Below are 16,862 nucleotides of genomic sequence, written 5' to 3' on the forward strand. Positions count from 1 at the left end.
TTTTCTTTGTAAAGTTGAATAAGTAACAAGAGAATATTTATCAAGAGGAAATTTTCACTACAGAATGCACCTATAAATTTTGTATGTACCATTTTAGTTTGATTTTTTTTTTATCAAGAGACTCAGCAACCTCACCCTAAGAGTTGGTTACATGTAAAGAAAAATAACACACACACACACACACACACACACACACACACACACACACATATATATATATATATATATATATATATATATATATATATATATATATATATATATCAACTGTACAAACAAGTTTGTTTTCAAGACCACGCCTGGTGTGCATATGATACATAAAAGATATTGGGACAAGAATATCACCCTTAGGAACATCAGAAACCACAGAATCCTATAAAATAAATATAGTTGGTGTGGTGCCAACTTATTATTATTATTATTATTATCATTATTATTATTATTATTACTTGCTAAGCTACAACTCTAGTTGGAAAAGCATGATACTATAAGTCTAGGGGCCCCAACAGAGAAAATAGCCCACTGTGGAAAGGAAACAAGGAAAAAATAATATTTCAAGAACAGCCCAGATTCGTCAAATATACTTTAGATAATAGTTAACTCATAAGATAAGAAATCAACTGTGTTGAAGAACCAACAGCTAGTAGCTTTAATCAACTTATCATCATTGCTCAATACACGTATAAGCAGATTAAAACTCTCTCTCTCTCTCTCTCTCTCTCTCTCTCTCTCTCATCTCTCTCTCTCCTCTCTCTCTCTCTCTCTCTCTCTCTCTCGTAAAATATACAGTATTTCTCTCTCTCGTAAAATATACAGTATTTTCGTGCACCTACCGATATTAAGCTTTTGATAATACGATAAGAAAAAAAAAAAGCTGATATGGTATCAAATGACTATAGTCAATTTTGAATAATGGGCAAATCATTAGTCTGAAGTAAATTAGTAAAAACGAGACATAATTTTGTTACGAAATTTCTGTGTATTGGAGAATGCATAACAAACGGGTACGTTGCTTCTAAAGCATAAATTCGATAAATTACCTTAATGTCACTTTCATGCAGTTAGGTCTATTGATTAATTTCAAAATAAATTTGGTCTAAGAAGAAAAATCTTGATAGACTGTATCAATATTAACACTGACACAAAATAGATAATTTTTTGAAAAAGGAAAAATACCAATATATCTTCATGAAATGTTGTAATTTTACATATTTTGGTTATAGAAACAGAATATGACCCCTTATTAAATATATAGATTCTATTGCTAAAAATACAGCACATTCAATATAATTTTCATAATATTAGTATTTTCTAAGAGAGTTAAAAAAACCAAAAGATATTCGTAACGGGAACGAAAAAAAAAGAAAAAGAATATCGTCAAACAAGACCGAGTCACGCACCTCGCCAACCCTAGAACTAATCCATGTCAGACCTCGGCGTAGAGACCGATTGGCAAGCTCCTGGGATTCAGTAGCCATCATAAACTTTATAATCATTTATTAGACTGTTGACATTTCGAAAAGATTGGTATAGTCTAGATTGCGATAAGCATTGCGACTTTGTAAGGCAATTCGTTATCGCATGAATCAGGCGAATGTATTTGCTTACACACCTGGTGCAACACAGGTTATGTACATTTAAACATCTGCCTTGTATGAGAGAGAGAGAGAGAGATGAGAGAGAGAGGAGAGAGAGAGAGGAGAGAGAGAGAGAGAGAGAGAGAGAGAGAGAGAGAGAGAGAGAGAGAGAGTTATATGCGGCACAACAGGAAGAAAAGAACAAAGGCTTCAATACGTACTCCACTTCTGTCCCTACATACACACACTCTCTCTCTCTCTCTCTCTCTCTCTCTCTCTCTCTCTCTCTCTCTCTCTCTCTCTCTCTCTCTCTCGCCTGATATATATGAATGAAATTAACTTTTTTCTTAAATTCATTAGGCAAATATGAAAAATCTAACTATTTTCTATTCTTAATTTCGAAATTAAGAATAGGGTGGTCAACCAGGGAAGACTCCTTATTCAGCATAATAATAATAATAATAATAATAATAATAATAATAATAATAATAATAATAATAATAATAATAATAATTACGATCAATATGAAGAAATAAAATGTATTCCTCCTATCATTTTGCATGTGCAATTATACGAACATTTCAGTTGTAAATTATTGTGAAATCTTAATATTAAAATGGCCTAACAAACTTAATAATAAAAAAAGGAAAATTACCAAAATTCCTTACTTTTTTCCATAGCGAGGAACGTCAAATAACGCCAAAACGTCTAGCGCAAAACCTCGCTATTAAATTGGCTATACTGCATGCATTGTAAACAGCTGAGATTCCAATAATATAACGCCGTTAAACAGCTGATCATCACCCCTCGGCCGTTTTTCCCTATTTCATAAAATACATTTTACATTTCTTGAAGTCAATGCCATTTCTTAATTCTCTACTTACACGCCAAATTGGAAACATCCACAAATGATAAATATATACAATATTAAAGGAGATATAGGGCTTACCGTATATTGTTGCCTTGTCACCTTAAAAAGTTTACTTCACTGAAATATGGACGCATGTGCGTCTATAAATAAATCAAGTATGTAATAATATTTGCAATAGTCGAACCAAAGTGATTTAGAAAGAACTAGAAATATTACTTATATTATTTTCTTCTTTAGAATAAACCATTAACTCGATGTAAAGTTGGTAAATAACGAAATCGATAAAACCAGCTCAAGTACCTACATGACGTCTACAAAATGAACAAGTCCTTGAAATAATCGACTTTTGATATATATTAAGCTATCGTATATTTTTATATTAAATATTTATTATTCAAATACTATCATTACTTCAGTAATTGGTATATAAACAACATTGCCAACATAATTCTGTTTCAGATAGGTACATGAAAAGTTATTTTCACCCTCATAATACCACTATTCATAATGTTAGTGTACAATCTGTGTTTCATTGAAAATAGTGTGTAATTTTAATCTAAAATATAAAAGAAATTAAATAATAATAAAAATTTGCTAAATATGATAAATACACAAACATGTTTTCAATTCTATATGGGTAGCTCTGCGGTGATAATAACCATTTCTCCATTTCCCAGCTGACGTTTGTTGACAATTTGTTGTTCTGTCAAATCAAGCAATTGGCTGATTAAATTCCTGAAAATGGTGAACGGTGGCAAAGTGTAGGAGTCGAAAATCGCTCTTAGGAATCGGAAAGTTGATCGAAATTGTATAAAATACCTTTAAAGTCAGCGAAAAAAATGATGGAGAGAACAAGTTCTTCGAGTGGCACTCTTGGCTCTAAGCAACCCTTGACCTCTTCCACAGTCGTAACAGGTCAATTGTACGACAGGTCAATCAGCTGTGATGCTGAACAGCACAACCAGAGTCAGACGGGTCAGAGCAAACAGCCACAACATTCCAAATCTTTCCTTCACAATCACCTGACGTCTAATGCTAACAGCAGTCTTCAGTAAGTAGGCTAACTTAGGCCTTAGTTTTTTTTCTTATTTTGGTAAATTTCTATATTATGATAAAGCTTGAATCTGGACTTTTAATTGTTAATTTCCCATGTATTTAGTTAGTTTCTTATGAATTTGGTATTAATTTACATTAAAATTACAGTGTCCGTAATCCTAGCACCACAGAGTGGTTAGGACATAGGTAGAAAGTGGAGTTTCTAGGTGGAGGAAAATTTAGGAAGGATTTTAGTTCACCGGATATGGGGCTGCCCAAACATTCTTCAATTGCACAAAAAAATTGGCTAATTGAGAAAGTTATTTTTGTGATCAATCTATATTGAGGAAATGCTTTAAAATCTTTCATTCTACCATATTTTGAGTATTGCTTTTCTGTCTGGTTGTCAGCTGCTCTAGATATTAATCAATGGCACTGTTATTATTGTTATTATTATTATTATTATTACTATTATAATTATTATTACTACTACTTGCTACGCTACAACTCTGATTGAAAAAGCAGGATGCTATAATCCAAGGTGATCCAACAGGGAAAAAAGCCCAGTGAGGAAAGGAAACAAGGTAAAATAAAATATTTGAAGAGTAACAACTTTATAATAAATATCTCCTATATAAAAAATATGAAAACCTTACAAAACAAGAGGAAGAGAAATAAGATAACACTGTACCCGAGTGTACCCTCAAGAAAGAGAACTCTACCCCAAGATAGTGAAAGACCATGGCACAGAGGCTATGGCACTACCCAAGACTAAAGAACAATGGTTTGATTTTGGAGTGTGCTTCTAGAAGAGCTGTTTACCAAAGCTGATGAGGCGCTTCTCCCTTTACCAAGAGGGATGTGGCCACTAAATAATTACAGTGCAGTAGTCAACCGTCCTTGAGTGAAGAAGAATTGTTTGGTAATCTCAGTGTTGTCAGGTGTATGAGGACAGAGGAGAATATGTAAAAAATAGGCCAGACTATTCGGCGTTTGAAGACAAAGGGAAAATAAACCGTAACCAGGGAGAAGGATCCAATGTATTACTGTCTGGCCAGTCAAAGGACCCCATAACTCTCTAGCAGTAGTATAACTTATCTATTTAATGTTGTTACTAATCATGATATATTCTAAAAAAAATTGTTATTTCACATATGTAATTTATTTGTTACTTTTCAATTTCCTTTCTGCACTTGGTTTCTTTCCCTGTTTTAAGGTCACTTATGATTGGATGAGGTAAAGGACAGTGATGATGCCCTAGAGACTAATTATATGAGCAGTGCCCAAGCCACCTTTCTACCCAAACTAATACCAGAGAGGGCTGGGCAATGGCTGTAGAAGACTCGGCAGGTGGACTTATAGGCTCCCCAAAACACCATCCTTAGCTCATAAGGATGGTGAGGTTGCAGACACAAGAAATTATTGAGCTTTGAGTGGGAGTTGAACCTCAGTCTGGCAGATTATTATTATTATTATTATTATTATTATTATTATTATTATTACTGTACTTGCTAAGCCACAACCCTAGTTAGAAAAGCAAGATGTTATCAGCCCAGGGGCCCCAACAGGGAAAATACCCCAGTGGGGAAAAGAAACAAGGAAAAATAATATATTTTCGGAACAATGACATTTAGATAAATATTTCTTATGTAAACTATGAAAACTTTAACAAAACAAGAGGAAGAGAAACGAGATAGAATAGTGAGCCCGAGTGTACCCTCGAGCAAGAGAACTCAAACCCAAGACAGTGGAAGACCATGGTACAGAGGTTATGGCACTACCCGAGACTAGAGAACAATGGTTTGATTTTTGAGTGTCCTTCTCTTAGAAGAGCTGCTTACCAAAGCTAAAGAGTCTCTTCTACCCTTACCAAGAGGAAAGTAGTCACTGGACAATCACAGTGCAGTAGTTAAACCCTTGGGTGAAGAAGAATTGTTAGGCCTGTTGGTCTGTAGGAATGATAATGATTTTAAGATTCCAGAAAAAATAACGAATTGGGTTCCAGCCTTTCCATATTTCAGCTGAATAAGATAAAATGCTGTCGAGCTTCTTCACCCACAATGCATGGCTAAAAGCAAAAACCAATCGTTGGATCTACTGGACATCGTTTAGATCTCGTAGCTAATTGGAAAAATATGTACTGCAATGCTAAGTGTATATTGATAAGAGTAAATTGTTAAGATGTTAGTATGCCTTGGGGGCATTGATATGACGCCAATATCTACCCCTAAACGAAACTAAAGGAAAATTGATTTTTTATCGTTATGTTTCTGTTTGAATACCAACCCCGTAAAAATAGTGTCTCTAAAATGAGCCATTTTTCCTATAATTTAAATTTTTCCTTTTAAATGAATAGGCCTAATAATAAAAGATAACGTAGATGCCATGTACAAGATAAGCTAAGTCATATGCCTAGGCATTGGGCCAATACCACAAGAAGAATGAATATACACAATGCAAATAGACTTATATGAAATTATTATTATTAATCGTAGGGAAATAGAATGATGATAAAATCAAGTACTGTACAGTATGTCTGCTTCTCTCACAGCATTGATTTGTTTATTAAAAATGGCTGGATATTGTGCCTTGATAGGTTATGTAATTAAATTGAGAAATGCTTTTAACAGCTGCTGCAATTTCAATTTAATGTTTTCATTCTCATTGATATTCCAGTTAAGTAAATTTTACCTCCATCAACAAAGTTTGGAGGAGGTTATGTTTTCACTCATGTTTGTCTGTTTGTTCATTTGTGGACAACTTCTTGGTCACAATTTTACTCAGAGTAGTGAAACTTTCGGTGATTTATTTTCATGTTGAGACCTGGAAGTGATTTAATTTTGAAAGTCCTAGGTCAAAGGTCAAGGTCGAGTAGAAGATTGACTGAATTAACCCTAACCTTCACCCGAAGTTCGCACATGGTTGTCACACAGACTTCAAATGTGCCTACGGTCTAAATTGTTTCTAGGAGGGCAAGCTGGTTTCGAGAAATAAGCTGCCGTGGCAGCGGTCTCCACTCTCAGAGTGCTTTTCTAATTTAATTCTAATTTGCTTTTTGTTTAGAACTAATGAAATCAAAAGGAAAATACATTCACATTTTCTTCAATTGAAAATTATGAACGCAAATTTATTAGATTGACAGTGAAAATACCAAACAGTTGCACAACCTGTAGGAAATACTTTACTTCCCTCAATCCTTCCAATACTGTACCAGTTTTATTCAAAGCATAAAATTCCTTCAAAGTTTTTATAGTACAACTCTTTAGTTTGTAATACTCTTCCTCTGGGATTAACCAAAACTTTCCAAGAATTTGATCAGTTCCATAAATCTTAATAGTTCACTCCATAGGATTATTTTTCGGTTTAATTAATTATTGCAAGTTCTTATGAATTCATGCTCGCCAAGTACAGTTGGCCCTCCTTATTACTTACTTACTTTACTTTGACGGCTGCTTTTCCGGTCCCATACAGCAGGGGAACCCCGCTCTCTACAGGACCTCCACTGTCGTTTTTCCTTGTTCGTTAAGAGTATTTAACGTTTCATATCTCGTATTGTTCATTTACCGTTAAATCGTCACTGTCAAAAGACTCATGAAATAAGAAAGTCTTCCGTTTCCTCTTGAAAGCCTTAATGTCTTCAGTCATTCGAATGTTTCGTGGGAGCTTATTATATAGTCTCGGTGCCGCATATTTAAAGCCTCTGGAGCCTACAGTAGACATATATCGAGGTTCCAATAGTTTGAAAAGAAAAAATGTACAAATACTTGGTGCCCTAGGGTTGGTCAGTTCATAACCCTCCTGTTAGGTTAGGGTTACATTTTGTTTGGTACCTTTACATTTTTGGTGTACCTAGACATTTCATAAGTAGTGCTTGTGTAGCATATGTTTAAGGGAGAGTCAATGCTGAATTGGTAACACTTGCCCGATGATAGAGTTTTTATGATTAACCAGTGATTATTGTAATTACGTAGATGACTAATATAGTAATTAATCTCTCGTACTGTAGTCAAATATTTCGGCATCATATCCGTCAAATGTTTGCCATGATTAAAAATCCAGATTGCTTCAATAGCTGTCATTAGAAATTGTTGCAACAATTCTGATAAAAGAATGTAGGTTGTATTATTTCCTAACAGTAGGAGTAGCATACAGTACTTTGGAATGCCCAAGACAGTCGTAGAAATGTCCACTCTTCACGGAAGGATCTTCTATGCAGTATAGTATTATCTTTTGCACTTACACCCATCAGGATGTCTGATGTCATGTTAATCATGGTCAGTTTAAATGTAATATGTTTTATGAATCATTGTGGGCTGGCTCTAGTGCATCCTGTAGCTTAAACCTCATTCTCCAGGTTCTGCTGCCCATTTAATCTTAAAAATTCTGCTGACCCAATCTATGTTGAAAGATTTGTCTTGTTTGATTACAGAGCCCTATTGTATGTTGTCCTTGAAATAATTCAAAATTTCAACTCTGCTAGGTCTTCCCATATTTTGACTTTTGATCCAGTGTCTGATGACTTAATGCTGGTGCCTGGGAGAGTAGCTGGCTTCCAGTCTGGGGATGTAGGAACTTGGGTAGATCTTGGTGATAGCAAATATCATCTCTTCTTATCTGTTAAATCCTTCAAGGTTCTCAAAGAGGGGAAAAGGCTTGTGAATCTCTAGTGTACATGGAATGTAGGACATTCAGAAATGTTACACATGGAAATTGTGGATGATCATGTTTGTAAAACTTGTGTGAGTGGAAGATTGTTGTCACATAGAAGGCAATACAGTTTGAGCCTGTAAGTGCTAATGTAGGCATTGCACATGGAGTGCGAATGCGTGGAACCCTTGTTCTCATCAAGGAAATGATTTAAAGACTCACTCACCTCTGGTAGATGTTTTCAAGACTGGTGAAGGCTCGGTAGCAGGATAGGAAGAATATACAGGAACAGTTGAAGATGATCATCCATGAATCGAGAAAAAAGGATGAGTTCGCTCTTTCTCTCACAGGGAGAGAAATAATAGGGGTTATGTGGCTCCTGTTCATTGGTTTACCTGGAATTTGAAGATGATTAGCTACGAAAACTGTCACGAAGATGAGGAGGAAGGAAAGGAAGACATTGAAGTTCATCTTCCTTAAAGTCTTACAGACTGATGACGATGCTCTAAAAGGTCTTTGAAGAAATATCACAACCAGGTGGTACATCCTTAAAGTCTTTCCTTATCATAAGACACTGAAGGAACTTCAGTAGCAAAACCTCCTTCTTCCGACAGAGTGCAATGATTAGGATTACATTTTTGTCATCATTACAAGGCCACACTCGCAAGGGAATAAGCAGTAAACAGGACTATCGTCTCACAGCAAAAAAGAATGTGGATATTGGTAGGATTCACAGACAACTGTTACACAGCTACAGTTATCAGGAAAAACTGTTAATCCTCTATTCTTTAATTCTTTCGCATATGATGATCAGCCAATAAATTATCTAAAGAGCAAAAGATCAATACAGCCAGTTGAAGGTCCTGGAAGTACATCTGTCCTATCCTGTGGTTGAAAACAAAGTGAGGGTTCAGTAACCATCAGCATTACTGCCTCAACCACACTCATTGTGGGTAAATGCAATGTTGCCATTGTAGTCGCATAGAATTTTCGCAAGCGCTTCTTTGTTTTCATGCAACACATTATTTCCTCCATCGTTGGCTTAACCAGTGATGAAGTGTGGGACAGAGGTAGATTGAGAACGCTGGCCAGAAACATCGACCCCACATAGAGGTGGGAAAAGATGCAGACAAAGAAGAAGTAGTAGTAGTTGGCTTTTGGCAGGAGAAGGACGTTAAATTCTAAATTTTGATATACTGTATACTAAAAGTCTTATTACTCAAGGATCAAATAAAAAATCATAATTACCTCCACCAACAAAGTTGGGAGGAGGTTATGTTTTTGTCCCTGGTTGTCTGTTTGTTTGTGTGTGAACAACTTCCTGGCCACAATTTTACTCATAGAGTAATGAACCTTTCAGGGATTAATTGTTCTGTTGAGACATGGTTTTGAAAGTCCTAGGTCAAAAATAAAGGTCGAGCAAAAGATCGACCAAATTACTGTAACCCTAACCTCGAGAAATAAGCTGCACTCTGAGTGCTTTCCTGTTTATATTTATTTTATTTATGGTAATTTTGGTTTCATTATCAAAGCTTAATTATCAAATATTAAAGCCATGTTACAAAGTGTGTGTGCTTTTTTTTTTTTTTTTTTACAAAGAAATGTACATGTACTGTAGTTGTTGTCAGTGTGACCACAGAGAGATGTTAGATATTGCCATTTGACCACGTTTTGAGACAAAAACCACAAAATGGCATCACTGGTGGCCTTCCTGCCACCCTCCAGCCAACTACCATCACTTACCTTGTTAAGTTTTAACAACTGTAACCAGCACCTCTGAAAGCTAATCTCCTACAATGGTTTGTATTCGTGTAGGAATAAATGTTGACATGCTTGGTGCTGTGATCACTCCTGTATAGGCCCTTCAGGCTCTGTGGTACTTGGGCTATGTTGTGACTGCTAACACACCTGCATTCATGGATCTTTGTTTTTGGGGTGATCTGGCTGGTCTGGATGCTGTTATTGTTTCAACCCTTGTTCCTATGGTTGCTTAGCCAGTCCGTGCATCTGCACGATTAGAGTTTGGTCCTGTCATGAATCGGCCCTGTGCTTCAGTGTTTCTGAAGCAGTCTTAGTTGTGTTTGAATGAACAGTTTTTGGAAGGACAGTCTTTACTGATGCTGGTGATGGAATCATCCTTCAAGGGTGGAGAAATTACTGAACACTTAGTAGTCTCTAAATAGGTTTTTTAATGACTGAATACTTGCGTCCTCACATTGAGCTTTTGTTTGTGTTATAAATATGGTTAGGCTGTTAAGCGAAGGAGCCTGCTTGCAACTTGGACCAGGAAGACCTTCAGACTTAGCCCAGGCCGGTCGAGCTGTTGCAGTGAGATTGGAAGGTGCAGCTACTAGTGTTAATGAAGAATGACAAACAAATACGGCTTATCCACTTTGCGTAAACATTGGCCGTTGCAGAGTCAGCATCTATGGGGGAAGTATCTTTTAGTTAGGTTGAAGAAACCTCAGGCAGAGGAGGGAAGCTGAAAAGTCGTCCTGATTCAACGTTGTTAAAAGCTATAGATGAATGAGAAATTTTTGCATTGTACAGAGTAGAAGCTTATGACTCCAAAGCAGAAGTATTGGATACATCAACAGTAGCAGCAGTTCCAGCTCATCTTTGCAAGCTCTCGCAAGTTCAATGGTAGCAGCTATAATGTAGCAAGTGGGAGTATAGTAAACATACCAAGGAGAAACACCTCTTACACAGCTGATGGAGTAAAATGTACAGATACAAAAATTGCACATGCTAGTAGAGGGCTGATACTACTTTTATTATGGTCAATGAAGTATTGAAAAACAAAGGCTAGACAACATGAAATATAGTTACATTACTGTAGTTCACGTAAATTTGATGCAATACACAAGTGTAATACTTCACAGATGTTAATACTTAAGCAAGGTTAATGACACCAAGTCGTTAACACTTGGGACGAAAAGATGCTGTAGTATACTGTACAATATTATTATTATTATTATTATTATTATTATTATTATTATTATTATTATTATTACTTGCTAAGCTACAACCCTAATTGGAAAAGCAAGATGCTACAAGCCCAGGGGCTCCAACAGAGAAAATAGCCCAGTGAGTAAGGAAACAAAGGAAAAATAATATACTTTAAGAACAGTAACATTTAGATAAATATTTCCAATATAAACTATGAAAACTTTAACAAAACAAGAGGAAGAGAAATGAGATAGAAAAGTGTGCCGAGTGTACCCTCAAGCAAGAGAACTCTAACACAAGGCAGTGGAAGACCATGGTACAGAGGCTATGGCACTACCCAAGATTAGAGAACAATGGTTTGATTTTGGAGTGTCCTTCTCTTAGAAGAGCTTCTTACCATAGCTAAAGAGTCTCTTCTACCCTTACCAAGAGGAAAGTAGCTACTGGACAATTATAGGTGCAGGAGTTAACCCCTTGGGTGAAGAAGAATTGTTTGGTAATCTCAGTTTGTTCCGTAACCGAAATACAAACCACGCTATTTACATAGGGTTTACTTTCGGCGTAGCTGAAAGGACGAGCCATTAGAATTTAACGAGGGTGTATTACCCCCGCGTTAGTTAGCAGGGGGTAGGGGAGTGGTAGCTAGCTACCCCTCCCCCCTCACACACCGGTGAACTGCTTCACTTCACTTCACTTTTGGCTCGGACAATTAACAGACGTCTTTGTCCCGTCCTCGCTTGGCAGCCATTAATGCTGTCTTACTAATCACTTACTTTTCTTATACTTAATATATATGTAAACATTCTTATGTTTATGTATATATTTGAGTATAGAAATACAGTAAGTTTCCTTTTCAGTGTTTGTGCTGTGTGTGTGTGTAGGAAGTCCACTCATTGTACGACAACTTCTCCATGTGGTCTCAGGCCACTACGGTGACTTTCATGGGTCGCGATCTCTCCCTTGGTCCTTCGGTCTACCTTCGGGGGGCGCCGTGGGGAATCGTCATCGCTGGACTTTACTTACTATATGTTTCTCCGCTGTTCCTCCTTCCCTACGGGGAACTTGGTCCATCAGCGTGGGGAACTTGGGAGTTTTGTTTGACTATGGTCTCTCTCTCTCCCTGAGTTCATTCACCCTTGTACTGTATTACTACTACGTATTACGGTAGCTTCCTTCCTGTTGCGGGTTGAGTTGCTTCTCCATTTATTTTGTCTCAATTATTTTTTATTTAAATCTAATTGTATTTGTTAACTTTTCAGCTCTGTGTAGAACGCTTCCCTTCGGGGTTCATTCGTTCTTACTATTAGTAACATTCTTAGTTGAATTACATCTTTATAATGGTTATAATTCTGTTTTGTTACAGTTCTCCGCCTTCCCCCCCCCCTTCCCGTGAGTGTCAGTGGGGGAGGAGGGCGCATTCCTGTGTGTAATTCTTATGTTCTTTTCCCGCAGGGGTTCCTCTTCGGAGTTCCCCCGGGGTTAATGTTAACTAATTGTTTTATTTTCACAGTTAACTATCTAGTTTTTCGTTGGCCTATTGTGCCTACGAAGCAGAGCTGTCCTGTTGGGGCCTGGGGAGTCTGCCGTTGCCGCCTCCTCTACGACTTCGTCATGAGCGTGTCCCTTCTCCTAGAAGTTCTCCCGTGACAACTGTCAGCTCCTTAGTTTATATAGGACGCTCAGGAGGTTCGCCTCCTTGGGTGGGTACTTCCCTTCCGAGGGAGGTTCCCTTCCCAGGTATGAGTTTTTTCCCCTTCAGAGGGGTTTCTTCTCCTACCTTAATTTTTTTCTGGTCCTCGGGCGGTTATGCTCTTGGTGCCGAGCTACCGCTTTTGTAACCATGCTCAAGGGGCTGAGCGGTTGCAAGGTCGGACCATGGTGTTCGCATACGTTTGGCCGCGCATTTCTCCGGGCCACGCAACTACGCTTCTACAATCTCCTGGTTCCTGCCTCGTCTCGCAGTTCAAGAAGTTCCTTCGCTAGCCCACAGACGCTCACAGGTTCTTCTGGACTCGCAACGCCTCCACTTCACCGCGCCGCCCAGGAGATACCTAAGTTAGTGCACATGCGCTCACAGGCATCCCTGGGCTCTCCTTATGCGCCAGCGATCTCCTACGCGCCCGTGCGATTCGTCGCCTGCGCGCAAGCGTTTTCAACGCCAACGCTTCAATCGTCGTAGGTTTCCTACGCGCCCACTCGTTAACTCTCCTGTACGCGGGCGGTCGCTACGTGCCACCGCTCGCCAACGCGCCACCGCTTGCCAATGCGCCATCGCTCGCCAACGCGCCATCACTTGCCAACGCGCCTTCGCCCGCCTACGAGCCTTCGCTCGCCAGGATGCGCCATCGCTCGTTAGCGCGCGCCATCGCTCGTCAGCGCGCCATCACTCGCTTACGCGCCATCGGTCTCCCGGCCGCCTGCTCTCGCCATTACGCCCGCGTGCATGCACGCCCGCGCACATGCGAACCTGTGTTCGCCCGCGTGCGAACCAGCGATTTTCCATCGCGCGAGCGTCAGCGCGATTCCCGCCAGCGAGCCATCGCTCGCCAAACGCGCCATCACTCGCTGAATGCGCCATCGCTCGCCAACGCGCCATCCCTCGCCAACGCGCCATCCCTCGCCAACGCGCCATCGCTCGCCTACACGCCATTGGTCTCCCGACCTCCAGCGCTCGTCCTTTCAACCGCGCGCGCCCACGCGCACTTTCGCCTGCGCGCCCTTGCACCCACGCCCCTGCACCCACGCCCCTGCACGCCCGCGTGCGAACCAACAATTTGCCATCGCGCGAGCGCCAGGGTGATTTCGACCATTATTCCCGTCGGGTTATCGCAACACGGGCAACCTGGCGAGTCTTCTGGGGCGCGTACTTCCAGTTCACGATCTTCTCCCCGTAAACGTAGAGCATGGCACATACAAGAGCAGGAAGGATCTTCAGAGAGGTCTGGGCAACATTCTTCTCCTTCCTTTCAGGCAGGCCCCATCATCTCTACTCCTCAGGATCGTTCGATTCCCTTTCCCCTAGCGGGAGTCGGTGACACTGCGTCTGTCAGCCGTCAGCAGAGGAGGTACTTCGAGATTATGGGAGAACTTGGTTTTAGCCCTTCCTCTCCACCATTCCGTGGAAGGGTCTCCCCAGGGAGTTCTTCTCTCGAGAAGTTCTCCGCCCGGCTGGTGACATTCTCATCTTCGGAGATCTTAAGCCAGAAGAAAGCCGCAAAGTGTGCCATGCGACCCACTTCGTGGCTGGTTGTCTGGCTTGGATCTCTGCGCATCCTGTTGCGATCCGAGAATTTGTCCAAGGAGAGCTCCAGGAAGGTCATGGAAACTTTCCTCCTCTCAGGCACGAGCACCTCGTTTTCCGGCTCACCAAGTTTCGAACTTGTGGGCAAACTCGATGTTGAAGCATTGAGATGCAGTGACCGAGAGGTTCCTCTCGGCAGTCCCAACCAGGGATGTCGGCAAGCTCAGACACTCTTCCACTCTTGGAAAGACCTTGTTTTGAGCCCAAGGACAGGGAACGGACAGCTGAGAGATGGAGAAAGCGAATCACGGTTCGCTCCTCCATAGGCACTTGCATCCAGACCCTACAACCTCCAGCGCCTCAACAACAACAGCCTCGTCAGCCTAGGACATCGGAACCAGCCCTGGCAGCTAAGACAAGGTGTCTAAACAGCAGCCCCCTCCTGTCAGAGGCAAGAAGGGCGGGAAGTCCTTCTGGGGAGGCAATAATCCTGAGGGAGCGGCCGAGGCCGCAAACGCTAGGATTGGCAAACCCCCTGCAGGGTCCCCGGTGGGGGGATGCCCAAGGTTGCGCACTCAGGTGGCAGCAGCTAGGGGCCGATTCCTGCACGATCTCCGTGATCAGCCAAGGATATCGCGTCCCGCTCTTTACATCTCTACCTCCGCTGACAGCAAACCCAGTGTCGCCGAGCCCCTATGCCATGGGATCGGCAAAGGGGCTAGCCCTTCGGGCAGGAATCGAGACCATGCTCTAGAGGAGGCTCTCCAAAAGGTCATCGACGGCTCCCCCCCACGGCTTCTTCAGTCAACTCTTTCTTGTAAGAAAGCGTCCGAAGTCTGGAGACCTGTCTCGACCTCTCAGCCCTGATCAAGTTTGTCGAACAAACTTCGTTCAGCGTGGAACAGCAGAGCCAATCAGGCTTGTAGTGTGACCACAGCTCTTCATGTGCACACTGGAGCTGAAGGACGGGTACTTCCAGATCCCAATCCATCCGTCTTCCAGGAAGTACTTGAAATTCAGACTAGACAACAGATATACCAGTTCAAGGTACGGTGTTTCGATCTCCCCGCAGCACCGCAGGTGTCCTCCAGAATGTTCACCCTGTTATCTTCATGGCCACACAGGAGCGGCATCCATCTCCTTCGCTTTCTGGATGACTGGCTATCCCAGGCAGTCTCGGAATCGACCCTTCCTCAACACCGAGACAAGCTTCTGGGACTTTGCCAAGGTCTAGGGATCATGGTAATTCTCGAGAAGTCTTCTCTGCTCCCATCTCAACAACTGGGATATCTAGGCATGATATTAGACTCCAATCTCCAAGCCTTCCCATCAGATTGCAGGATAGCAAGGCTGAGGAGAATCACAGAACCTTTCCTCATACGAGGAGAGCTTCCAGTCCAATCTTGGTTACGCCTCCTAGGTCACCTTTCCTCCTTGGCCAATCTAGTTCCAACGGCCGCCTCAGGATGAGATCCCTGCGTCGGCAGCCCAAGTCCTGGTGGAATCAAGACAATGATTCCCCGGACATCCTGGTCCCTTTGGGACCTGTGGAACGAATGGGCCTGCAGTGATAGCTGACCTATGGAAACCTTTGCAGGGGAATGGATCTTCTCGCCCTTTCCCCTCATTTGATGCTTTTCTCGGACTCGTCAAAACAAGGGGGGGGTCCACGTTCTGAATCAGGCCTATGGTCAGAACCGGAAGGGTACCTCCACATCAATCTGCTAGGAATGAAGGCCGTAGTCTGGCCCCTCAACACTTCCAACAGACCCTGGCGAGTCACTCCGTGGACGACAACGCCACGGTAGTGCCTTTTGTTTCAGCAAGCAGGAAGGTACCTTTTCATATCAACTTTCTCATCTTACAGTGGAGATACTGAGATGAACCGAAGTCCACTCATACCCTATCGGCTCGTTTCATTCCGGTCAAGGAATGTGCTCTCCGACAGTCTGAGCAGGACTTCACAGATAGAGAGTACCGAGTGGTCTTCGGCCCCCCCTTGGTAGCCAACAGGTCCTGTCCTTGTGGACCTGTTTGCGACAGCCTTGAATTTCAAGCTGCCGCTGTACTACTCCCAGTCCCAGACCCCAAGGCACTCTGGCAAGATGCCTTTCTACACGGTGGGACAACATCGACGTCTACATCTTCCCACCGTTCTGTCTGTTGAGAAGGGGGCTCAACTACCGGTCAACCTGTCGATGACTCTGACAGCTCCGCTGCGGCATCATGCAGAGTGGTTCCCGGAACTTCTGCATCTCCTGACGGAACTCCTGAGAGAGCTTCCCCCACGACACGAGCTACTCAAACAACCACACTGCGACATCTAGCACAAGCCGTAGCATCGCTTCGGCTTCACGCCTGGAGACCATCCAGCATCCCCTCACAGAGAGAGGCGTTCCGCAACAAGTTGCGGAGTGGATGTCTCGACACCTGTGAAAGTCATCTGCAGGGGTCTACCAGGCGAAGTGGAGAATCTTCCGTGGTTGGTGTTGTGGGAGAGGTACCTCTCCCCTTGATGCCACTATTCCAGCAATAGCGGAGT

General features: G+C 41.7%; 2 protein-coding genes across 3 annotated transcripts in view; one reads left to right on the forward strand and one right to left on the reverse strand.

The window, feature by feature from the left end:
- LOC137622349 (arginine-hydroxylase NDUFAF5, mitochondrial-like) overlaps nt 1–2,676 on the reverse strand; it is a 64,096-nt gene extending 61,420 nt beyond the window's left edge. The window contains exon 1 of the mRNA XM_068352932.1: nt 2,527–2,676. The gene's annotated coding sequence lies outside the window, so the exon portion shown is untranslated. The remainder of the gene's footprint in view (nt 1–2,526) is intronic.
- Nucleotides 2,677–3,127: 451 nt separating this feature from the next.
- The window catches only part of LOC137622350 (protein Aster-B-like), a 111,921-nt gene continuing 98,186 nt past the window's right edge, over nt 3,128–16,862 (forward strand). For both annotated transcript variants that reach the window (XM_068352933.1, XM_068352934.1), the window contains exon 1: nt 3,128–3,499. In XM_068352933.1, coding sequence (XP_068209034.1) covers nt 3,288–3,499 — 212 coding nt within the window. In that variant the 5' untranslated portion in view covers nt 3,128–3,287. The remainder of the gene's footprint in view (nt 3,500–16,862) is intronic.

Source organism: Palaemon carinicauda, chromosome 29, assembly GCF_036898095.1.
Source record: "Palaemon carinicauda isolate YSFRI2023 chromosome 29, ASM3689809v2, whole genome shotgun sequence".
Taxonomy (NCBI): domain Eukaryota; kingdom Metazoa; phylum Arthropoda; class Malacostraca; order Decapoda; family Palaemonidae; genus Palaemon; species Palaemon carinicauda.